General features: G+C 44.0%; 1 protein-coding gene across 1 annotated transcript in view; it reads right to left on the reverse strand.

Moving 5' to 3' along the window:
* TRPM8 (transient receptor potential cation channel subfamily M member 8) overlaps positions 1 to 27,738 on the reverse strand; it is a gene marked incomplete at its 5' end in the record, with an annotated part of 78,702 nt that overhangs the window by 42,501 nt on the left and 8,463 nt on the right. Inside the window, 14 exons of the mRNA XM_082629895.1 lie at positions 46 to 262; positions 716 to 828; positions 3,309 to 3,454; positions 5,261 to 5,390; positions 7,206 to 7,301; positions 8,853 to 9,143; positions 13,100 to 13,218; positions 14,330 to 14,432; positions 19,177 to 19,374; positions 21,027 to 21,094; positions 22,142 to 22,316; positions 23,137 to 23,309; positions 25,946 to 26,123; positions 27,561 to 27,717. Coding sequence (XP_082486021.1) covers positions 46 to 262; positions 716 to 828; positions 3,309 to 3,454; positions 5,261 to 5,390; positions 7,206 to 7,301; positions 8,853 to 9,143; positions 13,100 to 13,218; positions 14,330 to 14,432; positions 19,177 to 19,374; positions 21,027 to 21,094; positions 22,142 to 22,316; positions 23,137 to 23,309; positions 25,946 to 26,123; positions 27,561 to 27,717 — 2,164 coding nt within the window. The remainder of the gene's footprint in view (positions 1 to 45; positions 263 to 715; positions 829 to 3,308; positions 3,455 to 5,260; positions 5,391 to 7,205; positions 7,302 to 8,852; positions 9,144 to 13,099; positions 13,219 to 14,329; positions 14,433 to 19,176; positions 19,375 to 21,026; positions 21,095 to 22,141; positions 22,317 to 23,136; positions 23,310 to 25,945; positions 26,124 to 27,560; positions 27,718 to 27,738) is intronic.

The raw sequence follows: 27,738 nt of genomic DNA on the forward strand, positions 1-27,738 counted from the left end.
CTCACTGAGGAAAGGAGGGGGCGTCCCACGTCGGGGCTGACCTACCTGTCTCACTTCATCACAGAACAGGACAAAGACCAGCGCGTAGAGGACCAGCTCTGGGGGTTGCGGCACAGAGTGGAAATCCATGAGCAGCACGTAGGCAAAGAGCAGGAGGAAGGCGATATAGAAGACCACATTCCAGGAGAAGACCACGAACGGGGAGGTGAAGAAGGCCACGTAGTACCACAGGAGCCTCTTGTGCTTGTCGAGGGGCTTCTTCCTGGACCGAGGAGTGACAGTATTGTCACCATCCTGGCCAACATCACTGCACGGGCTACACCTCTCCTTCTGAACACAGATGAACTCAGACCCACAGCTGGGCCAGGGACAGGTGGTGTCCAAACTGTGTTCTAAGTTTGACCCAGCCAAAATTCAGCCTCGGCATTTCATGCTTAATAGATCCAAATTCTGCCTCAGATATTGAAGACATGAGCCCACTCCTACCTCTTTGAAATCAAACCTGGGGGAAACCCACGGAGATCCCAGACCTAAAGTGCAGGGACTAGAGTGAACATCGTAATTTCCAGGCCTTATGATCCTTTGCACAAGAGCACTCACACACAGATACACGTACACACACACAGATGCATGTACACACACACAGACGCTTGTACACACACAGATGTATGTATACACACACTCACACACATGATTATGTGCCTTGGTTTCATACCTAAATGATACAAAGCCACAGCCAACCAAGGGTATAAAAAACAGACACAGGATAATCTTCCAGTTCTTGGTGTCTCGGGAAATCTCTCCATACCATTGCTTGGAAAGAAAATTCTGCAGGAAAGAGAGGCAAAGGACACAGGTCCTTATTAATGCAGTGACATGCTGGATGGTGTGCGACCTTTCTTCCTAGCCCTCAAACCTCTCCAAATAAATAACTCTCTGAATTGAGATCCTTATTCTTTTATATTAGTTACCTGGATTTTAAGGGGCTACGATTCAACCATATAAAATTCTGTTTGATTTTCAGTCCTTTTCTATGTTGGGTTCTGTGAACTTTAAAACAGAGGTTGTATGAGTCCAAATTCACTAAACCTATGAATTTTAACCAACTCTAATTCTCACTGTGTAAGTTTAAACAAGCACCTCTGTAGCTCCTTTTCCCTGAAAGATCACAAATTCACACGACATCCAGTGTTACCTGCGGGGCCCCAAGGATTCATTTCTGGAGGCAGACAGGTGACACCTGTCAGGAAACTGAAAGGAAGTCACCAAGAGAGAGACCACTGGTGTCTCAACACCCGTTTGAGCTAAAAAGGCGTGGAAAAGCTTTCCCCAGACTGTATCAGCCCCTGAAAGGTGGAACAGGGCCTCCCATGAAGACAGGAATTAGAAACTCATTTTGTCTCTGACAGCAGCACTGAAAGTCAACACAGAAGGGGTGGGCATAGGCTGGGTCACACAGAAGGACCCCGCAGCTCTCAGAAAAGATAGCATTGGGTATTTCCTGGTGATGCGGTGGTTAGGACTCCACACTTTCACTACCAAGGGCCTGGGTTCGATCCCTGGTCAGGGAACTAGGATCCCGCAAGCTGCACAGCACAGCCAAAAAAAAAGAAAACCCACAAGAACAAAAATATGTCAATCAGAAGGGACCGGTGTGTCTCCGTGGCAGAGCAGGAGGGACCTGAGGCCTTCCCAGCACTGTCTGGAGGGCTGGGACCCGGGTGCCCCATCCATACCCCGGAGCACCCCTCCAGGAGAGGACAGCTCCTCCCGAGAGCCCTGCCCAGCTCTGCCTGGGCCTCTGGGGCCGGGCGTGTACTTGACTCTTGAGGGGCAGCCCCCAGGGAACTGCAAACTGCAGTTGGTGGGTTGATGCTCGGATGAGCAACACTGGGGCAGGCGGCATGAAGCTCCCAGAAGCCCCCAGAAGGCAACTTCTCCTTAGCATACCTGTGTCTGCTTCCTTCCCTTCCCTTCCCAGCCTCTCGGCCTCCCCTCCCCTCATGCACCTCCTGGACTCATGTCCAGCATAAACCACTTGCAGTCAAATCCTTGTCTGGCAGTCTGCTTCTGCGGGGCACACCGAGACAAGTGAGGTCCAGTCTTCCTCACTGTCCAGATCCTTCCAGGGTGATGAGCCCACCAGGCCATCTCCGAGCGGCACCATGAGGCCCTCGGTCACAGAAAGCTCCCGCACTAGCTCGAGTTCCATGGCCACCGGCGACATCTGACCCCACACGTCAGCCTGCCCAGAGCAACCACACTCCCTGGTCCCACGGGCTGGGCAGGGAGACTTTCCATAAACATCACTGAACGGGCATCTGGTGGAAACCGTCAGGCCTGATGAACTTGGACGGGAGCATGAATCAACCTCCCCAGGGCCCAAAGTGCTGGGACACTGGCAAGAAGGGGTCTGGGGGCTAAGAAGCTGCGAGCAGAGCCATGAGCAGAGCGAGGCAGCCGTGGCAGCCGGCCGGGTCTCCCAGGCAACCCTGACCCCAGCACTGGCCTCCCTCCAGCCCACTACGACACAGAGGCTAAACCAGAACAACAGCAAGGCTCCCTGTGTGTCCCTTGTCATCCATGACCACACTCACTGAATCCACTTGGCTGGAGTAGCAAACGGATTCCTTTGTAAACACTGTGCTAGTTATTGGCTGCATGGTATAATGGAAAGTCCGTAAGGCGGGCAATCATCATGGGATCAAAGCCCAGCCCTGCCACTTCCTAGCAACCTGGGGAACGTTCCAGAACCTCTCTGAGCTCCTGAGTCCTCCTCAGTAAAATGGGATGATGTCGACCTGCACGCGTGCTGTGAAGATGAAGTGTGGTCGCGTGTACAGGGCTATGCAGACGAGGGTCAGTCCATCCATCTCTTCCCCATGTTCCTCCCCTTCACACCAGACCCCTACAGCTGGGATGGTGGGTGGAAAAAATCTCCCCTCCGAAACCTGAGATACCAGGTGCAAACTGCTGTTAATGTAATTTGGGGCAGAAAACGTCTACACTGGCTGAACCCACTTTATACTAGTTTCTCTGCTGCCATTACTACTAGTAATAGTTCTAAGAGTAACAGCTACTATAATAAAAGGGCTGGCCCCACTCACATATTATCTCATCGAATCCTCACAGCAACCCTTCCTTTACCCCCTATTATGCCCATTTTACAGATAAGGAAACTAAGGCTCAGAGAGTTCATGTAACCTGGTCCATGCCTACACCTAGTTAGAGATACACTGGCTCCAGACACCCAGCTGATAGAAAGGCCCATTTCTGGGCATGATGTTTGGTGACTGCGTGTTGTTTACCTGGACCCCGGGCTGAGCGATGAAATGCTGGTTCGTGGCCTCCACCGCCAGCTCCAAACAGCTGCTTCCGCCCCAGGCTTCGCAGGAATAGACCAGGAGCTGTTCCGCCAAGTCTTCGTCGCTGCTGTAACACTCCGTGAACAGCTCTAAGTGGCATGGTCCCCAGAGAGAGGGAAACGGGAGGCAGGGCTGGCTAATACACAGAACTTTCCCCCCGCCCCCCGAGCCCACCAGCCAAGCCCTGACTTCCATGAAAGCCTGGCTGTGAGCATCCTGGATTATAAAAGGCAAAGAGAACACCAGTACAATATAATTCTCTACTGAACAAAGGGCCCTTCTTTGGGCACCCCACACACAGCACAGCGCCTCCTGGCAGCAGGTGTCCAGAAATGCCCACTGAATTGAGCTGCAGTGAACATGGGGAATGCCCTCTTTGGTGGGGTTCAGCCACTGGGGAGGGGATCCAGACCCTGAGCCCTCCTCCATCTCATTTACCTTCTGTGCTTTCTTGGTGAGGTTCTTTGCAGCTAAGGCACAGTGCAAAAAAAAAAAAAAGTCAAAATAACGTAATAAAAAACACTGGCCCAGGGCTTCCTTGGTGGCGCAGTGGTTAAGAATCTGCCTGCCAGTGCAGAGGACAAGGATCCGAGCCCTGGTCTGGGAAGATCCCACATGCCGCGGAGCAACTAAGCCCGTGTGCCACAATTACTGAGCCTGCATGCCTAGAGCCCGTGAGCCACAACTACTGAAGCCCACGTGCTACAACTACTGAGCCTGCGTGCCTAGAGCCCGTGCTCCGCAACAAGAGAAGCCACCGCAATGAGAAGCCCGCGCATCGCAACGAAGTATAGCCTCCGCTCGCTGCAACTAGAGAAAGCCCGCGCGTAGCAATGAAGACCCAACGCAGCCAAAAATAAAATAAATAAAAATTAAGAAACAACAACAACACTGGCCTATTGCATTGAGGCTGTGCTTATAGTTTGAGACCTTATGACAAACAGATTGGTGTGTAGCTCCTCAGAGAAAATCCTTTAAAAGTCGAAATGCTCGGAGCCATTGCCCAGCTGAAGTCAATCCAAAAACAACGTAATACCTTGAAATTTTTCATATAGTAGAAGAAATAATCAGACACCTTTTTCCCAACACAGAGAGGCTAAATGCATGAACATTTCTTCATTAGATCAGACAACAGACATGCCTGCATTTTGCAACGTGCCACCTTGCAAACTTAAAACTCCCCAGTGGAAAGAAGAAAACTGAGCCGGCCTAAAATTCTCTGTTGCTGCGAGGCAACTGGTCCTGGATTTCTCACAGTCCTGCATGGTCCAGGCCCTCTGAGCAGGGGCAATGGCAAGCTGTGTTCAAGGGCAGGTGAACAGCAAACAGAGGACAGATGTTTCAGGAGCATCACACTCAGCGGGGCCTCTGTCCTCTTCCGTTCCAGGTGATGAGAAACATCGCCCTGGAGGGGAGCTGGGCAGCTCGCCTGTTGCCTTGTGTTATAGAAGCTCTGAGCCTCCTAAGTTTGTGGAGATGTGGGACCACCAACACCAGCCCTTATTCACGTGACCTCGTGGGGAATCGAGGCACGGGGACCAACCCAAGATACTGCTCTGGCTGCTGTCTTTGCCATTAGTAGTAAACCATCTGTGTCCCTAACCCAGGGGTCTGGGGTCTTCTGTCAGTATATGTATAGGAAGCTGGCAGGCTAACCTGTTAGCTTGCACGTCAGGTAAAACCTCACACGTGTCAAGGTTTCTGAATAGCATCCCCAAAACAAAACACCCCAAGGCTTCCCTATGGTGCTGAGTTACTTAGACCTGGCCTGGGTGTGGCCCTGGGCAGCTGTGGGATGAGAGAGCCTATATCTCACCACCTTCATTCTTGGAAAAGTCAGTAAATGCCACGTGGTGTGGCTGTGCCGGCCACGGCTCCCGTTCCCAGAGGCTTACCCACTGCTCGGGTCTCGTACTCGTTTGCCAACTCCTCGGACTCCCCTGCAGCATTGATGTCATTCTTCACCTTGGCCAGAGTCTTCAGAAGCTTGCTGGCTCCCAGGGCTGCCAGAGTACAGCCCCTGGTCTTCCAGAGGGGTGAGAATGTCACAGTTAATTCGTAAGCCCTTGCAGTCGAGTCAACATCAAAGTCAGACAAGCACAGATTGATGGCAAAAGCAGGAAATGGTAAAAATCTGAACTGTTTATAATGATTCCCAGTAAAATTTGTAATGTGCACCAAGAGTCTTGAACCTGAATATACTCACAGTCTTGAACATGGAATTAACATACAAAAAGAAAATATCAAGACAAATGCATCACTAATTATTAGAAAAATGCAAATCAAAACTACAATGAGGTATCACCTCTCACCCGTCAGAATGGCCATCACCAAAAAATCTACAAATCATAAATGCTGGAAAGGGTGTGGAGAAAAGGGAACCTTTTTGCACTGTTGGTGGGAATGTAAATTGATACAGCCACTATGGAGAACAGTATGGAGGTTCCTTAGAAAACTAAAAATAGAACTGCCATATGACACAGAAATGGAAAGATGGAAAGGTATAAAGGGTGAAAAAATGGGCTGACAGCAATTTAAAAACTGAATGACTTCTGACAGGCTGAAGAGAAAGCAGTTCCTTCTCATCATAGAAATCTCACTACTGGGCATATACCCTGAGAAAACCATAATTCAAAAGGACACATGTACCCCAATGTTCATTGCAGCACTATTTACAATAGCCAGGACATGGAAACAACCTAAATGTCCAATGATAGATGAATGGATAAAGAAGATGTGGTACATACATACAATGGAATATTACTCAGCCATAAAAAGGAATGAAACTGGATCACTTGTAGAGATGTGGATGGACATATAGAGTCAGTCATACAGAGTGATGTAAGCCAGAAAGAAAAAAACAAATATTGTATATGCATATATGTGGAATCTAGAAAAAATGGTACAGATGAACCTATTTGTAGGGCAGGAATAGGGACATAGACGTAGAGAACAGACATGTGGACACAGGGGTGGGATGGGAGGGTGGGACAAATTGGGAGATTAGGTTTGACATAAATACACTACCATGTGCAAAATAGATAGCTAGTGGGAACCTGCTGTATAGCACAGGGAGCTCAGCTCAGTGCTCTGTGATGACCTAGATGGGGGGGCAGGGAAGGGGGGAGGGAGGTCTAAGAGGGAGGGGATATAGGTATGTATATAGCTGATTCACTTCATTGTACAGCAGAAACTAACACAACATTGTAAAGCAATTATACTCCAATAAAAAAAAAAGATAAATGCAGGAGAAGCTGATAGTTAGACGTGGCAATGGGAAGCTTAATGACCCACCATCATGCTGTAACAGCTCAGAGGGGGAAATTGGTCAAGGACGTGAAGACTGACAATTATAGTTAGTGAGAGTGTGTGTGTGAATCAATATTCAATACCTAATCTTAGGCTCTAAAAACAGAGAATGCAGCTTCTTTTCAACTGTTCATAAATCATTTATAAAAATCATTATGTGTGGAATCACAAAGAAAAATCTCAATCATTTCCTAAAGCAGGCTTTGTACAGGCCCTACTTCCTGCCTATAATGCAAGAAAGTTAGAAATTAATTTTAAATTAAACTTTAAAACCTCCTCCACTTGAAAGACAATCACACATCCACACAAACCTAAGAAGCAGGTGCCTCCTGGATTACCCACCAAGCCCAGAACTTTCCAGGGACCTCCCCTCCCAAACACACCCCTGTTCACATGGAAACAGGCACAACCATATCCACTGACATCAAATATTCCATTTTACTGAGGACGTTTTAGATTAGGTATGTGAGGTTTGAAAGGGTCAGAACAACCACAACCAAGCATACATCTGTCACAGACTTAGACATTTACCTGCTCCCAAATGGCTTTGGAAAGTTCCTTCTTGTTCTGAAGAATGGCCCAGATGAAGAGTGCCTGCAGGGGGTGCCGAGTAATAGGAGACACATCCTGGGAGGGATTAGAGCAGGGGGTCAGCACATGCAGATGGAGCATCACTTTGGCAGACACACCAGTATAAGAATGAAAACAGGGCCAGGATGCCCTAGGAGAGTGCCCCATGTTTGGAGGGCTCTGTAACTTGGTGTCTGAATCCATTTTCACAGAACAGTGATGTGAGTTTCAACAGAATCTTTGATCTATCATAAAAGACAAAGTACACGTAGATGGAAAAGTATAAAGGGTGAAAAAATGGGCTGACAGCAATTTAAAAACTGAATGACTTCTGACAGGCTGGAGAGAAAGCAGTTCCTTCTCATCATAGAAATCTCTTTCTCATCTAGAAAAATCATTCTAACTAAATTCTAACTTTCCAATAGTTGAAGTTCAATTATCACAACGTAAAAGTAAAGTTATTTCTTTGGAGTGTTATTCAAAGTTACAATTTCTAATACATCAACTAAGAATCCCAGCTCCTACTCAGCCTCCCATATCTTCCAAGGGAACCTTTTCAGATAGAAAACAACTCTATGTATATATTCCTTTTAATCTTCCCTACAGGTTTTACCAAGATCCAAAATGTTTCTGGCATAGTTATGGATACTGTGGAGAGTTTTAACATAAATAGCATCAAACAGCTTTTTAAACATTTCCAATTCCTTCAAACACCTAGCTCATTTAGATTTTTGCAACACACATATAATAAAATTCTAAAACTATAAAAGATAATGACCTAGTTTGAGTTTTCCCAGAAGCAATCAAGCATTTGAGACAAGTAGTTTATTTTGGACATGATTGCAGGAAAACCACTAGGAAATTGAGGAAATGAGATTGGAAAAGAAAGGACCAACAAGTTGTCATGGTACATAACAAGAGACTAATCCCACTAGGCAATCCTTGGAGCCAGTGTAGGACACAAGTCTCAGAATTATCTCCTCTGAGCAGGGGGGTTGCTGAGGTATTTATACACCAACTTCTGGCAGTCACTGGGCTCTGACCAGAGCAGACCTTCAGCAAAGAGTTGGAGGTGCTAGAAACTGGGCCTGCCTGTCCTTAAAATAGGAAATCTTGAGAGAATATAAGTGGTACATCCACAACACCTTCTCAAATGGAAACCTGGATTATCTCTGTACAAAGATTCACTGCCCCTTTTATTCACAAAAGGAAACTCGGCAGTTCTCCAGTTCTTTGCATAGGAAGCAGAGAACTATTTTAGGCAGATCATGTCCAGAAGGCTACAACATGATCAGACAGCCAGTCATTTGTCCCCATTCCCTGCTAGATGCCTTCAGAAAGTGTGTCACACCAAGCTTTGCAATTAGGAAATACTGCAATAACTAGTTGTAAAGATAGCACAAAGAATAAAGCAAGAAAATGTACCACTTGTTACCTCGCTAGGACTTGCTAGCTTAAATAAAGGCAGTAGGAAAAAATAACAACCCCAACATGTTAACTACATGACAGCAATGAGGTAGGGAGTAGGAAAGATGGAAGTAGAGAGATTTTTTGAGGGAAGACTCAAGAGAGCAAAGAATTCCAGCAGACAACTGTGACAGTACACACATGGAGCTCTACGTGTATCTCATCCCTGCTATTCCTGTCTTCCTTCCGGAAGCCTCTTCGGAAGTTAGCAACCAGTTTCCAGACGAACGTGAGGAGGGTGTCATTATAGGAATTCTTGGCAATCTGCAGGTTCCGATACACCAGGGTGCTGAAGTGATTGGAGAAGAGCTCAGTGAGGACGTCATTGGTGAGGAACTTCTGCAGGTTCAAGCCATTCTCCAGAAAGAGGCGGACAAACTTGGGTCTGTCCTTTATGAGAGCCATAAACATGACTTCCTGAAGGTCAGCAGACTGAGAAGAAAGAGCAGAGAGACAATGCACAGCCTAAATCCAATCAAGAAAACAAGGCATCTTCTTTCTCAGCCACATCGCATTTTCAACCATGGGGTAAATAAAATTTATCTTTTCAGTTGTAACACAATATTAGATTACAGCTCAAACATCGAGATGGGGGAAGCAGCAAGGTGGAATCTTTGAAATCAGCGAGATGTGAGCTTGGATGGGAATTGGTCTCTTGCTATTGTAAAGTGGAGATAATGACACCCACATAAGGATGATGCTGAGGGACTTCCCTGGTGGTCCAGTGGTTAAGACTCTGCCTTCCAATACAGGGGGTGCGTGTTTGATCCCTGGTTGTGGAGATATGATCCCACATGCCTCATGGTCAAAAGACCAAAACATAAAACAGAAGCAATATTGTAACAAATTCAATAAAGACTTTAAAAATGGTCCACATCAAATAAAAATCTAAAAGAAAAATTACATTAAAAAAAGGGATGTTGTTGATCAAGAATTGATCCCAGTGTCTGGCATAAAGGAAGCACTCACTCTATTAGGGGGCAGGGGGCTCATGGTACAGCTCACACCATTTCTCTGAGGTCTACACTGGACACCAATTGTGAGCCAACCACCAGCCAACTCTTCCTTCTGTGCCATGGGGTCGACCCACTGCCCTTCCCATGCCATGAGGCAAATGCTTGGTCATGTTATATAACCATGAGTCACTGGAACACTTGACAGTGATACCTAGTTATTATTTACCTGTACCTCTACTGTCTGGGCTGCTGGTATCCTTATCCCATAGAAGCTTATTAAGAATCTTAATAAAGATAATTAATGTGTACTTCAGACACAAACCCGTGGTCCACGGGCCACACCAGCTCTCAGATATGTTCTGATTGTCCTCCATACTATTTCTTACAATTTGATTCAGTTGCCAACATTAAAAATTAGACAGTTCATAAAAATCCACATTGCCAGCATTAAAATCCAGATTCACAAGTAAATACCAGAAGCTCTGACAACACAGAGAACCGTCAGTTGGAGCCAACTGGGGCAGCTCCAGGAGCCTGGGCACTGTAGCCCTGAGCCCCCCACTAGCCTCGCGGCTGCTCACCCAGCCCACTGTCCTCACTTTAATTGTCTGAGCCCTGGTTCAGGGGAATATCCCCTGCCAAGGGCAGCATTAGCGGTTTCTGTTTCTGTCTGATGTTGGTCTCTCCGGGATCACACATTGCCTGCAGAGGCAACTGCCAAGGGTCCCTTGAGTCCCCACACTGTGGCTCCAGGGGGGATAGGGACAAAAAGAGGTGGCTGCCCTGATAATCTGCACTGCTAACAAGTTCCCAGGTTATACTCATGCTACTCCGGGTCCAGGGACCACCCTTTGAGAACCACTGGCGTACGGGGAAGAGAGCAGCTTTGCAGTCGGACACACGTTTGTTTCCAAACCTTGGTTCTACCATTACCTTATGTGTGACCTCGAACAAGACTGTGTCTCAACCTCAGTTTTCTTGTCTGTAAAATAGGTGCTTGTGGGGATGAAATGAGATAACACAGGTCAAGATGCCTTCGGAGATTAAAGTTCGGAGCAGGCCCTCAAAAAACCATCAGAATGGCCCTTCTGTGGTACCCATGGAGCCCTGGCTTATTAACCAGCAAAATGAGATAATCCCTGTGATGGCTGGCATGATGGCCAAGTGAACTAGCACAGTGAAGCTGCTTTGTGCACTGCAAAAGGTTATGCAAAGATTTTTAGTTATGTTTAAACAAAGACATATACGGCTTAATATGTGCCAGTGTTCTAAGCAGTTTAGAAATATTATCTGATTTAATCATAACAATCCAATGAGGTAGCTACCACTATTATTACCATCTCTGTTTTCAGATGATCAGTGGTGTGTTGGTAAATACTTTACAACCAACATTCTGGAAGAAAATAATAAGCCCTGATTTGTAGTATTTGACCATTGCTACAGTGTAAATGCTCCCAACATGGCCAGTCTTCGGTTACCATGTGACATCATTGAATGCACAACTGGGACCCAACACAGAGTAGCAAATACGGTGTTTCCAGAATGCAGATACAATAGACATAACCTCCAGAGTATAGATCAGAGTAAATGTAGTAAAATAGTTAGAAAGGGATGAGTTTGATTATTGATTGCCTTGGTTTTTAATAAAATTTATTTAGTTCTAAGAGTATAGTATTTGATTTTTAATGACTGTATTTAACAACCGACTCAAAAAACCCTAAAAATTTTAGCAGTCAGCTCTTGCTAAAACCAGTATGAACTGACCCCAATTCACCACTGTATAAGGAAACTGAGGAAGGTTAAGTAACTTGCAGAGGTTAAGTCATGTAGATGGGCTGGCTCCAGAGTCCATACTCTCAACCATTATGTCCTTCACTCAACTCTCTTTAGCTGAGTTAATAAAATTAAATGTACTATTCAATGCATGCCTGAGTTTATGTTTATTTGTACCATCTGATGTCACTTAAATAGAACATTTCACACAGAGGGGTTCATTTCTGAATCAATTACCTAGATTTTTATACAGTTCTGTGTTCCCTCAACTAACTAAAGGCTTGCCATGTGAGATAGCATCCATTATACTGCAAAAACCAAAGATAATGTTTGCTAAAGGAATTAATAATTAAAAAACCCATAAGCCATGACTTTATTTGGATTCTATTACTAAAATTGATCACATGGGGCTTCCCTGGTGGCATAGTGGTTGAGAGTCTGCCTGCCGATGCAGGGGACACGGGTTCATGCCCCGGTCTGGGACGATCCCACATGCCGCGGAGCGGCTGGGCCCGTGAGCCATGGCCGTTGAGCCTGTGCGTCCGGAGCCTGTGCTCCGCAACGGGAGAGGCCACAACAGTGAGAGGTCCGCGTACCGAAAAAAAAGAATCCGCCTGCTGATGCAGGGACACGGGTTCATGCCCCGGTCTGGGAGGATCCCACATGCCACGGAGTGACTGGGCCCGTGAGCCATGGCTGCTGAGCCTGCGCGTCCGGAGCCTGTGCTCCGCAACAGGAGAGGCCACAACAGTGAGAGGCCCGCGTACCGCAAAAAAAAAAAAAAAAAAAAAAAATTGATCACATGTAAGGATAACTGAAGTCTTCATCTTTGATTATACAACGATAGGCCTAAAAGTGTTTTCACTGCCCACCAGTGACTGAAGAGCTTAAAACAAAGAAGCTCCCACCTTACAGATCCAAGTGTGATGGTTTATAATTGTTCCTACAAAACAGAGCTCCTAAGGCGGATCTAACTTTAGTTGTACCCAAGAGGATGCTGCTGGAAAATGCAGTCTTACAACTCTCATCAAATTCAAAGTGAGAAAAATCACTCTCCTGGAAAAAAATACAGATTTTCTGGACATACAACTTCCATATTGGAGGTACTCGTTTGCCTGGGGGAGTCCTGATTTTCTAACTCTAAGATATTCATTATATGTCTTTAATCAACTTGTTCTATTTTTCTCTTATGCGTCTCACTGCTGACAATTCTCTTATGAGAACTTGGCTAAGAAGGTGGGGCAGGGCACAAAACGAGTACCGCTGCCTGGAGTTTGAGTTGAGTTACTTCTGATAAACCCCTTTCAATCATCCTGCACTTAGTTTCCCCACATTTCTGTCCATCAACTCCCAGGAGGAAATCTGCACCTCAACACCTCAATGGAGAATCGCCTCTCACATCATGGCGGGACAGCTATAAACTTTGGATGGTAACGGTAGATTGATGTTACCTTACATTAGTGTATTTATTTTTATTATCTCTTTGCAAGCAACCTACTAAGTCAATGTTATTATCCCCTACTACAGATGAGGAAAGTGAGCCTTGGCAACACTGATGTACCAGGACAGGACAATTCTTTACAATATTCAAGGGCAAAGACCCTGTCAGAAATGGACCAGACCTGTCACTGGAATAACCCAGGAGGGCTTCCTATGTACCTCCCACCGGCGGTCATTGGTGAAAATCTCATCACTGGCTAGGTCCAGCTGGTTCCACTCCAGCAGAAGCTTCAGCTGCCCATTCCAGTTATCCTTATCTTGTTCATTGGTGCTAAAGGCTGTAAGAGGACAGGGAAAAAAATCAACTCACCAAACACCCAGAAACAAGAGAGTCAGAACCATTCCATATGGCCAATTATCAGAGCCATTTATCAAAGGAGATTCTAAGCATGTTCTCTTAGAATCAGACACTAAGACCTGTCATTTCACTGACAGTTTATTTTCACTCAATCTTATCCATATTCTATATGTCCCAAAGTATGTAATGTGGATCAATTTAGGTGATAATATCTTTCCATGTCATATCCTAACAGTGTAAATATGGTATACTGATATTTTTCCATAGATTCAGATTCCATAAATGTCACATTTCCAGGACCACATCTGACTTTTACTATATCTAAATCTATGACACAATGAGCTCTATCATAACAATATTCCACTTGTCTTTTTCAGCGCTAATAATTTCTGTACCTATGTATCTCTACAGATATAGTCTCATTTTAATAAATATCCTTACAACCAAAGTTCTGACAAGCACAGTAAGAATTATTCTAATAAATAGCTAATGCTTAAAGTGCACTTCTCTTGTGCCTTGCCCTGCTCTGCATGCCTTAAATATATTAATCAGATGGCTCAACTCTACGTGGTCTTTGCCAGGGGTCTATTTACTTCAGGTAATTCCACCTTGATGGGATTCTCAGACAGCAAAGTTCACACCTGAGGATTTTAAAACTGAGGTTCATTCATAAGCATAGGAAATGTGTTAACCCCTGAAACTGAACGCAAAATTATCTATGTGTGTGCACACGTGTGTACACAGATGTAGAATCCTAGGACAAAGGTCCATAGCTTTTATCATACTCTCAAAGTGTCTGAGACTCAGATAAAGATTCTAAACCACTGTTGGAGACAGCTCTTTGGAAAGTACTGTGATCATATTTAACTGATATTTTGATGACATAAAAATTCTTGTTCTGTTAAATATACAACCAAGGAGATTTAACTCAGCAGGTCAATAGTAGTTATTCCAACTTCTAATATATGCTAATCGAAATTAAGTTCAAGATTATATTTCAGTAAAGCTGTTTTAAAAAATAAATGGAAGCCATTAAAAGCCACAGAAAGCAACACAAAGCTGAAACATCTACAGGAGCTAATTTTACTCACCTTTGTACAGTGCATAGGAGATAGCATTGCTCACAATTTCATCCCCAGCTTCTTCTATTTTAATAAGGGTTAATAGGTGAGAACTTTCGAGAATTTCTTTGAGCTGGCGAGATTTAAAGAGCAGAGTTGTCAGCCAAGTGATTTCAGGCACAAGCAGCATAAACTCTCTTTTGGTGAGGAATATTTTATTCCATTTTTTTAAAGACCACTTATAGGAATGTTCCAAATCTCCTTCCCTCTTCTACAGCACCTGTACCCACAGCATCTAATTTCTAAATTGGAACAGTGAGTCCTTGACCACAATGAGAATAAAGTACTGGCTCTACAAGGGCACATATATCAACAAGTCCTTATCAAAAAGCTGAGAGAGGAACCCTCCTACATTATTGGTAGGAATGTAAATTGGTACAGCCACTATGGAGAACGGTATGGAAGTTTCTTAAAACACTAAAAATAGAGCTACCATATGATCCAGGCATCCCACTGCTGGGCATATATCCAGAGAAAACCATACTTCAAAAAGATACATGCACCCCAATGTTCATTGCAGCACTATCTACAATAGCCAGGACATGGAAGCAACCTAAATGTCCATCGATGGAAGAATGGATAAAGAAGATGTGGTATATATATACTATGGAATATTACTCCACCATAAAAAAGGAACAAAATAATGCCATCTGCAGCAACATGGATGGACCTAGAGATTGTCATACTGAGTGAAGTCAGACAGAGAAAGACAAATATCATATGATATCGCTTATATGTGGAATCTAAGAAATAATGGTACAAATGAACCTATTTACAAAACAGAAATAGAGTCATAGATGTAGAAAACAAAATTAGGGTTACCAAGGGGGAAAGGGGGGGCAGGAAAGATAAATTGGAATTGGCATATACACACTACTATACATAAAAATAGGTAACTAATAAGAACCTACTGTATAGCACAGGCAACTCTATAATGATCTATATGGTAATAGAATCTAAAAAAGAGTGGATTTATGTATATATATAACTGATTCACTTTGCTGTATAGCAGAAACCAACATAACATTGTAAATCAACTATGCTACAATAAAAAGTAATTTTAAAAAAAAGCTGAGAGACTCATTGACTAGGGATGAGTGTGTGTGTGTGTGTGTGTGTGTAACACATGGTAGGTGCTCAGTTGTTGAATAAGTGAATAAATGCAGAAAAGACAACAGAAGAACACAGAAATCATCTGAGTGTGCACGTAGGGCTTAGATTATAGGAAGGAAATTTCAGTGCGAACAAAAGCCAAGACAACTTGGTGACTGACTAAAGAGATGAGGAATTCACTATATTATCCTTTGTGATTTTTCTGTAAAGTTTAATTTTGAGACACTTTTTAAGATTCAAGAGCTGGGGGAGAGGCAGAGCCCTTGATTCCCAGGATTCAGGCATTGGCGAGCTTGGTGGGAGCTTGGCAAGGAAGAGCTCCTTCTGGAGGAGGAAACGAGTCTGGCTGTGGTTAGACTGAGTTCAAGATGGTGGTGGGTTTTCCTGGCAACATTTGGAAATGAGGGCCTGAAACTACAGAGAGTTTCAGCTGGGTGGAGAGGGAAGCCTCAAGTCAGGCTGGAAGGGTGAAGATGTGGACTAAAAAGGGCCCTCGCATATATCCAGAAAAGACAAAAACTCTTAATTCAAAAAGATATATGCACCCCAATGTTCATGGTAGCACTATTTACAATAGCCAGGTCATGGAAGCAACCTAAATGCTCATCGACAGACGAATGGATAAAGAAGATGTGGTACATATATATGATGGAATATTACTCAGCCATAAAAGGGAACGAAATTGGGTCATTTGTAGAGACGTGGATGGATCTAGAGACTGTCATACAGAGTGAAGTAAGTCAGAAAGAGAAAAACAAATATCGTATACTAACACATATATGTGGAACCTAGAAAAATGGTACAGATGAACCGGTTTGCAGGGCAGAAATAGAGACACAGATGTAGAGAACAAACGTATGGACACCAAGGGGGGGAAGTGGCAGGGTGGGGGTGGTGGTGGGATGAACTGGGAGATTGGGATTGCCATATATACACTAATATGTATAAAATAGATAACTAATAAGAACCTGCTGTATAAAAAAATAAAACAAAATTCAAAAATCCAAAAAAAATTTTTGATTGAATGTATACATTCATTAATTAATAATTCCACTCTTGGGCTTGGTCTTTTGGGAAATTTCTACCAACTGCAAAACCCCATACAAGTGCATAATCAAAATGCCAGACTAATTTTTATTATTGTTGTATGTCTTCTGGTTGACTTGATTATAATTATGATAAATCATTAGCATATGAATATGAATTAGATGTGAATCCCAGAAAGAATAATATAATCACAGGGAGTGAAATGTGTCTGACATTTAGCCTGCTTCAGACGACTTTCCTGTATCAGTTTCCTTGAAGCAGAAATCAAAATCCTTCATAAAGGATGTGGGGACCTGTAAGGTGGCATGGCCCTCTGGATGTGACCTGGTCTGGACTAAACAAGCCAACTCGCAGAAGAAGAGAAAAGTCACTAGAATGGACCCAGGGCCATCTTTGGTGGGTGAATTAAGAGTGGTCTATTCTTTCCTCTGTGGGCATCCTTGAACTGACCACAACATTTCTTCCATCCATCACAGGAAGTTACCTTGAGGATATTGCTCAACACACAAGGTCTTAGGTTGATATCTACACTTTGGGATTGCTCCCCTGATGTGTTTGGAATGACTCAAACTGTTTAGGTCTGAATACATGGAGAATTGAAGATAACTACTTTGGGTGATACATATTTTCCTCACCCATATGTTTTCATGCAGAGGGACCTCCATCCAAATCAGGTCCCTAGGTATCCCCCAGCCCTTCGCTTACTGCTACTCCAGGCAGGGGAGTGACATAGCCAGTTGATGACTTTGGCCTTGCCCAGCCAGTCCTTTCCTGCTTCTCCGTTGGGATCTGCTCCTTGCAGGGTGCTAGTGCTCTGGTGTCTGCTGTCAGCCACATGCCTAGGCTAAGGCTAGGCAGATAGGAGCCAGCAGTCATCCAGGGCTGCCCCTGTCTGGGTGGGTTCATCTGTCTCTTTCTGGGGCTCAGCATAAGGAGGGCCATGGTGGCTGCACCCCTAAGCCACATCTTTCAACTTGGCCTTCATCATCAACGAAGCTGATATTTTGATCTCTCTATTTACCTAATTCTTGTGTCTGTCTCTCAACTGGACTTGGCCAAGATACAAGAAAATCCCAGCAAAAACTTTCATGTAAAACCACCAGCTTCACCTTTTTCAGTAAAATCTGAAAAATGCAGTATCTCAAGTAGGAACATCATATACGCATTTGTTGGCCAGGGCATCATTCAGTACCAACACTGACTCTCAGCTACAAACAGAAGATGCATGTGCATTTTTTAATCCTGAGTCTTAGTAATGAGGCTTAATCCAGAAAGGACTTGTTTCCTGGTCACTTCGACCCTGCTGTACCTTACAGGGATTATCACCCAACTGCCTACTCATGTGAAATTAAACAAAACCAATAGGGTCTCACTGTGTGTTAATTTTGTACAGAGTACCTGTCAGCCTAGAAAGCAGGGTTGATTTTTCTCATTATTTATAAGAATTTGATTTATCCAGGCTTGCTTTAAATAACGGCAAAGGCCAATACACACTACTCTATATAAAATAAACAACAAGGATTTACCGTATAGCACAGGAACTGTATTCAATATCTTGTAATAATCTATAATGAAAAAGAATCTGGAAAAAAAAGTTTTATATATATATATACATACATATGACTGGATATATATATATGTATCTGAATCACTTTGCTGTATACCTGAAACTAACACAATATTGTAAATCAACTATACTTCAGTAAAAGAAAAAAATAATGACAAAGGCTGCCATGAGCAAGATAATCTTCACTACTCCAGGATTTCAGTTTGCCAAACTTGACACTTTGAGGATCTTCCACAACTAAATACTGCTTAAATACCAAGCTAATTAAAGAACTTTTAAAATTATTTATACTAAATTCAACCTTTCACTCCAATGATGAAATGGGCTGTATGATTAAAGTAACTCTTGTTGTCTACAGCCTGTCATTTCCTTTATGGGAAAATTTTCAAGTAGCAGCACGTGCTCCTAAGAATATCCAAACAGCAAAGGCCATTTTTGAATGAGCTGATGTGAACGTACCTACTGATATTAACGTGAGCTTTATCACAAACTGAACAGTCAACAGAATGAAAGTCATTTCAAGTCAACACCAGTCACGAAACAAGAGAGAAAGGTGAGAAAGCATAGCACTATGTTAAAATGCTTTATAGGCTTAGCAATAAGAAGCACGAGATATTTCGATTAGTACATATTTCTTATATGATCCAATAGGAAAGGTGAGAGATTCTGAATTAATCACAGGTCAGTTAACTTAGAAAGGCAATTATTCTGTAGTAACAGCTTCTCCACTAGACATAGATTCAATTTAGAATCTGCATTTCTAAGACAGCATCACAGGGATTTTTTCCTCCCCGCTGCTGATAACCTACAAAACACAGAAGCTCAATGCTTGTTGACAGGGTGTAAAAGAAGGACTATCAGCTTTGCAAACAGACAGACTGGAATTTAAGCCCCATCTGCTACCCCTTGTGAGGTATGGAAACAGGGCAAGTCATTTAACTTATGTGGGCTTCAATTTCTAGCAAAAAACCTGGGGTGGGCCAGAGTGCAGTTTCAAAGTCACTGAGAAAGTATAAAGACCCACAGCTGCTACTGGAGTTGGGCACTGAAGGCGCTCTCCCTTCCCAGGAACTTACTCCCTGCAACTCACCCATTTGATCCAACTCTCGATCTCCTCCTCAGGCAACCGGGACACTGTGCGGGGTAAGAAGCGCACCAACTTTTCCTTGATGATGGATGACGTCAGGGCATCCTCCACCTCCACCAGGCTGGCGATCACATCGGCAATCTGCCCTGAGCCTTCCACCACCACACAGGGAATTTTACTTTTGACGGAGGTACTGATGGCCTGGGAGAAGGGAGATAGAGTTCACCAGGTGATCAACAGAACCCAGCTCAGGACCGAGGTTCTAATCAAGCTGGTTAACAAATCACATCGACACATCTCTGCACTTCATCATTTGGCGGGGCAGTGGGGGGGGTTATTTTCAATCAGAAGCAAACCAAATGTTTGCAACCACTTTAAGCATCAGAAATGTAAGCTAGTTGTCTTACATCCTATGTTAATACCGAATTCCATAATGAGGACACGTGTGACTGGCAAGTTTTCCATAAATAAGTGCTTTAAAATATCCCTCTATACAAAATCGATCATTCCAAATACTGACATCATCGTAGATTTGAGTGACAGCTCTTAAGACGGTACTCAGCATTGTCGTTGATAGCTTTTCTGATGGAGGTTAACAGTATTCATACTTTAAAGGTATGAAAATACCTTCACAGCAGCAGCCATACATTTTTCGTTATGTTGACTCACATATTTCCCTCCTCAAATAATTTCCTTTGCTCCTTCCATTGAAAGAAAAGAAAAATATATCTGCTTTCTGGATAAACACCTACCACATTTTTATTTCCTTGGTAAAAATCACAGAGACCAGCATATGAGAACCAGGTATGAAAAATTTTAATCACTTGACAACAAAACAAAGTGATGTACACGTGGGTACAGAAGAAACTGTGAAGCCCCTTCCTTTAGCCAGGAGTGATGTCTCCCTTAGAGAAGATGTTGGCCATAAAGAGTGTGGTGCCTTCATCAAATCAGGGTGAGATCCATCTTCACCTCACTACCTGTGATACAGGTGGGTGTCGGGGCTGTGCTGGGGCGGAAGTGGGGATGATAAGAGAGTGAGCTGAAGGATGGGGGGATGAAGTGTTCAGCAGGCAGTTTCTCCTCCCTCTCTCCTCTCTCCTGCGGGTTCTGTGGGTTGTGAATTGGCTGAACAGACCTTGTGGGAAATGCTATAGAAATGCAGTACTCTAGGCCAGGAGCAGCTTGCTAGAAACCATAATTCTAAATCTAAAATCTGAGAGATAATAAATGTAACCATCTTCAATTACTTTTTCTCCATCTCTCTTCCTCTGTAATGTGACTGCTTCTTCAAGCATTTCCATACTGACTGTTTCACACTGAAAAAAAATCTCTATTTTAATTTCTCTCTGAAAAGTCTTTAGGTGCTTAATAAATACCTGTTGGTGAATGAATGCACGTTGATGAATGATGGATGAATGAATCATTGTTATAGAAAAGAATAAACAAAGAGAAGCATTAGATTATGATTCCAAATAACTCTGCCAGAAATTTCATGTAACTCCAGGTGTATATGATCATGGGGTGGCCATGGTTTTCCAACATATGCGCTGGTTACGATCCCTAAGTCCTGTGAGTTCATGTCAAGCCTTCTCTTTGGCAGGTTGATGGCCAAAGAGAGCAGTAAGTGCACAGACTATTCATGTTGCTACAAACTCTCTTCCTAAATTTTCTCAGCTGAGGAAACAACTTAAGCCTATTAGGGCAACACTGTGTGATTGGGAAAATGCTACCTACTTGCTGTAGAAAAGAAATTGGTCGTGTTAGATTAGGTGAACCTCAAAGCCCTGAAAGTGCAAATTTGTGGAGTAAGCTTGTTGACTGATCTTCTAGAAAACCAAACCAAGACTCACTTTCAAAGTCTCTTTCCCACCTCCTTGGGCAAAACACACAATGGGGATCTTGCCACCGTAGTTGGAATCTGTAAAATATAAAACGTAAAACTTATTTTGGGCACATCAGAAATATGCACCTACCTCAAGGAAGTGGTGGGCCACATGAGCCCAAGGTGTGGGATGATGGCTGCAGATCTCACAGACTTGACCATCTACCAGCTGATCACAATGGATGCATCCCTGTGCTCCAAACCAGTAAGAGCATGACACGGGTCACACTGCAATTTTTTACTGATATTTAAAATGCCAAAGTCTGTGAATGACTGACTTTTGCTAACATACATTAGGCCAGCTTCAAGTTTATCCTTAGAATCATTACACTTTCACTCATTTGCATAACCCTATGCTGTCTTGAGTGGGTGAAAAATTTGCATAACTCTGTGTTCTTTCCAGTGAGAGTATCGCATCTATAAATGTCTTCCTTTGTATACGTCCCATTGAGAAAGGAAAAAGGTTGAGATTATCTCCAGCAAGTCCCTGTGATGGAGTCTATCACTAGATCACGAGGTAATCTGGTTCCACAACAGGACACATCTCAACAATAGGAAGAGAGAGAGTTATGTATCATTTACCATAGCAAATAAAGGCTTTCACTCACCTGCTGCATTCTCCCCTTGAAACCAATGTTTTAGGTGGTTCTAGTATATAGAAGTAGCCAATAACCAAAGAAGTAAACCACCTAACTGTTAAGCTAGTGGGTTGGTTTTTACCGCTTCTGTCCTAGCTAACCGCATTGCTTTGTCAGCGCAAATTTGCCATTGTGAATTTTACTTTGTTCTTAAATGTTGTCGAGCAGAATGGACAGCAGGTTCTCTATACTGGGTGGGACAAACCAGGGTAGGACAAGGCAGCATTTGTCAGTGTTCCAGCACGTTGAAGGGTACATATCAGAGTAACCTTGGCAGGAGCACCTCTAGTATATTAAAGAAGAGATATAACAGCTCTTCTTTGGCAATAGAACATCTAATTGGGGGAGTACCATGCTTTACTCAATAATTGGGAGCTATCGTCGGCGGTACTGCCGCTGCTCTTGTTAGTATGTTTGTCTAAGGTCCCACCTCCTAAACACTGACCTTGAATAGTGCGCTCGGAGATGTACTTCTCCAGCTGGTTACGGAGCTTTGCCTCAACTGTGGGGTGCCCATGGCAGCCATTGTCCACAAGCAGCAGGTGGGTGTGATTGTTGTCCAGGATGTACAGAGGGTCTCTCTTGAAGTCATCCATAATGTACTGAGCTGAAAAATATCCCTGAAAAGCACAGAGAAGCTTGTCTTTGAGATTTATCTGTTGGCCAAAACGCATGATGACATTTTCACAGGTTCATATTAAGGCTAACCCTTTGGGTTCAACTGATGCTCTTCCCAGATTCCTAAGTGCAGAAGGGTCTTAGGCCATCATTTTAAATATGAAGAAATGAAGGCTCAGAATGGTTGCATCACTTTCTTATTGTCACATAAATGACCGGTGGCAGTGTAAGAATCAGATTCTAATCCATTTCTTGTTCCATTGCCCTGTGCTCTCTAGTATAAATTCATTGAAACTGAGAGCATTCAGGAAAGTGTGTGTGTGTGTGTGTGTGTGTGTGTGTGTATCCAGACACATACATTTGTATGTGTGTGTGTCTGGATAAGGTAGAGGTAGACATTGATACACACACACACATATTTGTCTGTAATCCATCATATGCCAAGACCTATGACAGCGTCTAGGGATTAGAAAATGAATGAGATGGAGTCCTAGCCCTTGAGGAGCACGTAGCTACGGGACCATGAAAAGAGGCAATTAAATAGATACTTTGTCCTCGCACTTAATACCAGAGAATAAAAAACTGAAGAACTGACTCTAACAGGATTTGCTGGGAACAAATTTTAATGAACAAAACACATCCACTGGTAACTCCTTCCCGGGAGTTCTTTGATTATGTCATCCTGAGTTTCCAAAGGAACCTTGTAAGGTCGACTTCCTTATGAGCTGACTCCATCCCAGAGCCCCGGTGTTCAGGCCAGAGCCCTGTGCCATGGTCTTTCTCCCCTGTGATCCCGCAGACCCCCTCATGTCCAGCCCATACCTCGACATCACAATTCCTGATGAGGGTGTCCCTATTGGAGACCATGCCCCAAGCCGCGATGCCGATGGCTACTATGTTCTCCTCTGAATTCCTGCTGATGGTGTTATCTCTCACTACCTCTCCAATGTACTTCATCAGCCCATAATGGGTACCTCCAGTGAGAATCCAGGCACCTGTCAACGAGAGAGAAGAACAAACACTCAGCTGGCTCTGCATAAGTTTCCCATCCTTTGCTCGACCCCTAAAGAAGCCCCACCCCTGAGCACTAGGACGCGGCATTACTGGCCACACTTTGGACTGGGCTTGACCTCTGACCATATAGACAGGAAGGAGAAGAAGATCTCCAAGTTTCTAAGAGATTCTGCTTTAAAAACAATACGGATTCTGGACCGCATTCTAGACCCACATCATCAGACTCTCTGGGAGGTGGGACCAGGGAACCTGCCTCTTTAACCAGCCTCTCAGGTAGATCTTTTTATGGGTAATGAATGCCTGGCCTGAGCCTTTGAGCAAGTTAGGCAGCGTCATCATGGAAAGCGGAGCGCTCTCCTCCCAGAGCCCTCTCAGGGATCCTGGTGACCTTCCTGGCATGACCCTGGTGCCTATGATTTAACTTTACAATTACACAGTTTTGCACACTGGTATTTTAAGGTTTTTATTTGATGATTTTTGCAGTGTCAAAGGTGTTGCACAGTTTTGTTTTTGTTTTCAAAATTGAAGTAAATAATACCTACAAAATATTATCTCACATAATAATAGAATCTAAAGTTGGAAATGCCCCTAGTCTAATATGTTACCCACACAGAAATCCAGCCTGAGGCTGGGTCACCAGCCTCCTCTGATTAGCTCTGGTAATGGAAGCCTCTGGAGTCCCGAAGCAGCCCCCTCCCCTAGCTGTTAGAATGTCCTTTTGTTCATTTTTGTCTCCATTCTCTACTTTTGCTACAGTCTTCCTGATGATGAACTAATTGAGTCCTCTCCCACATAAAAGTCCTTCCAATATTTTAAGGTAAATGTGATGTAGTTCTTAGAAGTTTCAGACCCAATTCCTTCAGCCAGCTCTCACTGGATGTGAACTCCAGACCCCTTGGCTGCCAGCCTCCTTCCTGCAGACAGATTTCAGTTGTCAACATCCCCCTTTCAAATGAGGCAATGGGAGGCATAGTAGCTCTCCACAAGGAGACAAGTAACCTCCCTGCTCTGGCCCCTCACTTCATCTACGTAGATGTCCCAGCCCGGGGACTTTTGTCTGCTTTGTTCTACTCTATTCCCAGCACCTAAAACAATTCCTGACACATAGCAGGCATATAAGAAGTATTTGCTGAATGACTGAATTATGTATGTTCAGATCTAGTAGTAAGGAAGTTGAGTTGCTGGGTTTCATAACAAAGTAACTACCTACTGTGTGGTCCCCTCTGACTGGTCAGGAAATTAGGAATAAATGGGGGAGGGGTGCCACAGTTTCTTCTTGACATTAAGGAAAAAGGTATCTAAAACAAGACATGCTTCCTTAGTTCTGTGAACTAATATTCTTAAGAAGTTTTTAAAATGTTAGCCTTAGATAAACTAATAAAATAAAGGTTAGGCTTTGATAAATAGAATCTAATCTTGAAATTAGAGTTTAACATTCTAGTTAAACTCAAATGGAAGTAAGGCTGCAAAAACAATTTGCCTATACTCTTCAAAAATGTCCTGAAAGACTGAAAACAGCTAAAGAGCAGTTCCAGATGAAAGGTTTTCAGTTTCCTATGATATGAAAAGCTAAATGGATTGGAATCCAGACGGAGAAAAAGAAATTTTTTTTTCTCTGAAGACATTGTTAGGATAATTAGCAAAACTAAACCAAGGACTGTTTGTTAGATAACAGTGTAGGTCACGGTTAACTTTCTCAGGTTTGACAGTTGTATCGGGTTATCTGAGAGAACACCCCTGTTCTTCAGGGATGGTCACATATTTAGGCACTAAGGGTTATGATACCTAAAATTTACTCTCAGTAATTTTTTTAAAAATCATAATATGTGGATATTTACAGAGAGAGAGAAGATTAATATGGGAAAATGTTAACAATTGGTGAGCCTAAGTGAAGGGGGTACAGATATTCCTTGTATTATTCTTCCAACTCTTCTGTAGGTCTGACATTTTTCATGATAAAAAGTTGCGTCCGGAGCCTGTGCTGCGCAACGGGAGAGGCCACAACAATGAGAGGCCCGTGTACAGCAAAAAAAAAAAAAAAAAAAGTTAAAAAGAAAAAAATAAGCGGAATATTTCAAATAACAAAGCCACGATTATTTGTTTTGATCTCCATCAGACAGTTACATGGTGCTTACAACCTTCCAGGCACTAACACTATTTCCAAAACACACCACTGATCCCAAAATTAAAGAGCAAACGAATGAAACTTTGCTTTTTGATTCGCCAGAATACTCTGGGTAAAAGTTCACACGTAAAAATAACAAAATGAAAAATTAAATTAAAAGAAACATAAAATTACCCAAAAGGAAGTTCCTTAACGCTGGGTTTAAAGAGCTACTGTGTCCCCACCCTCCACCTACCCCCCTCACCATCGGCCAGAGCTCCTGGTCAGTCCCTTCATGGAAGGATCTTGTTTTTAATTAAGATAATGATTAATCATACAGTTCTAGAGCATCTGGAGTCTGCGCATGATTGCAGAGGAGAATTTCGTTCCGTCTCTGAAGACGCTGCACAGCCTGCATGGACAAACCCGCGGGCGCAAGGTCCCCGCCGCCGCAAGGAAAGTCCTGTGGCTGCAGCAGGGACAGCCACGTGGACGCAACGGGGGCCGACGCACCTTTCGACTGCGCGATGTAGATCAGGCGGCTGAAGATCTTGCGCATGCGCGGCTTCAGGGCGAAGTTTTTGGCGCCGCCGGTCACCGAAATGACCAGGTTGGGCGTTTTCAGGTGCCAGTGCTGGGTCAGCAGCTCGTAGAGGGTTTCCGCGTCCGTGTCGCAGGACAGTCGGATATACTACAGGGAAGAGGGGAGCATCAGGATCCGCAGGTGTTCTCCTGATGGTGGGGCTTAGCCCAGTATACCTGCTCCTTAGGGAGGGGGAGAGGGGAGCGCGGGGCAGCCGAGGAGCGTCCCCTTGGGGAAGTGGAAGGAAGGCAGTGGAGTGGAGGCGGGTGTGGGTGCCCCTGCAGGGACCCCCCATCCCAAGCCGGCTGGAGAACTTGGGACTTTATCCTAAAGGGAGTGAAGCACCTGTGAGGTGTTCTAAGCAGAGTAGAAGCCGGATGGGATTTACATTTTAGAGAGTCCTCCAGCGGCAGCGTTGACTATGGGACAAGACAGGTAGGGAGAGATGCAGGGAGGTGAGATAGTGGTGGCCCATCCTGGGACAGAGGCCTTAGGAACAGACAGAGTGCACAGAGCCAGGTCACCTTCCAGGGCTGCCACGGCAGGGCCTGGGGAGGTGAGGGGTCAAGGCCCAGCTTCCAGCTGCCTGAGGACAGCTGTGTCACTGGGATAGAGGACACAGGAGGATTTAAGGAGACTGTTAATAATTGCCTACTGAAAATTGGCATTGTCATCTGCCTCTACAAGGATGAAGTCAATAGCCATTGCAGTCGCTGATCTTCAACACACCCTGAAAGGAGTGCAGGGTGGAGATCAGGAATGAGGCCCTCTGTGCTCTGGGAAAAACTGGCAGAACAGGCCTTCAGATAGTTAGATATTTTTCAGGAGATTTTATGAGCCCAAATTCTTGCACCTCCTCGTATCTGGAAAAGCACTAAAATCGTTAACGGAGACATCTGCTCCTCGTGACGGGCAAGAAACCTCTGCCAAAATGTGTGCTTGACTACACGTCCCCCCTTCTCTAAAATCACAGATAACACCGCCCCCGCCCCCTTTGGAGCAGTTCCTCAGAGCTATCTGAGACGCTGTCTCCTGGGCTACAGTCCTCATTTTGCCCCAAATAAAACTTAACTCACAACTCTCATGTTGTGCTTTTTTTCTCATTTGACATAATCATTAAACATCTTTGTAGAATCCTGTGTAAGAGCCTGCAGTGTGATCGTGTAGAGGAAAATGTCACCTTATTCAAGGCCACATTTATTCTCAAGAACGTCACACACCAAACTAAACCAGATGATTCACAAGCACATTTGTCGGGCCTTTTGTAGCAATGAGGGCCAATGTGGATGTCACATGACCCTGCCCTGTGCCTGGAGAAAGGACCCTGGGTGACAAGCCAGTCCTCACCCGTGGAGTGTTGCCATGGCACATAATCTAATCACAGCTTTTGATTTTCACAAGATTTATCTTCTGCAATCATTTTTGGATTGACTACTCATCTCTCCCACCTCCATGCGTACTATTAGACAATTCAAGGTAACTCAAGGTAGTCCACACCATGTTAGCATATGGATTAGCTAGTTCAAGTAGGAAAGCATTGCTTACCTTCCCTTTCTTCCCCAGAGTCTCAAACTGAATATCCCCAAAAGCATCAGTGGGAAATTCCTTGGTGTGTTTCTTGTAATTCCATTTCTCATTTTGGTTGATCTGGGTGCCTTCTATGTGCTGGCTCTGGGTATAGCCACACTTGCACACATTTTCCCTGAGCAGAAGGATATTGATG

The sequence above is a fragment of the Mesoplodon mirus genome (genome assembly GCF_964341445.2).
Source record: "Mesoplodon mirus genome assembly, chromosome: 8".
NCBI classification, from domain to species: domain Eukaryota; kingdom Metazoa; phylum Chordata; class Mammalia; order Artiodactyla; family Ziphiidae; genus Mesoplodon; species Mesoplodon mirus.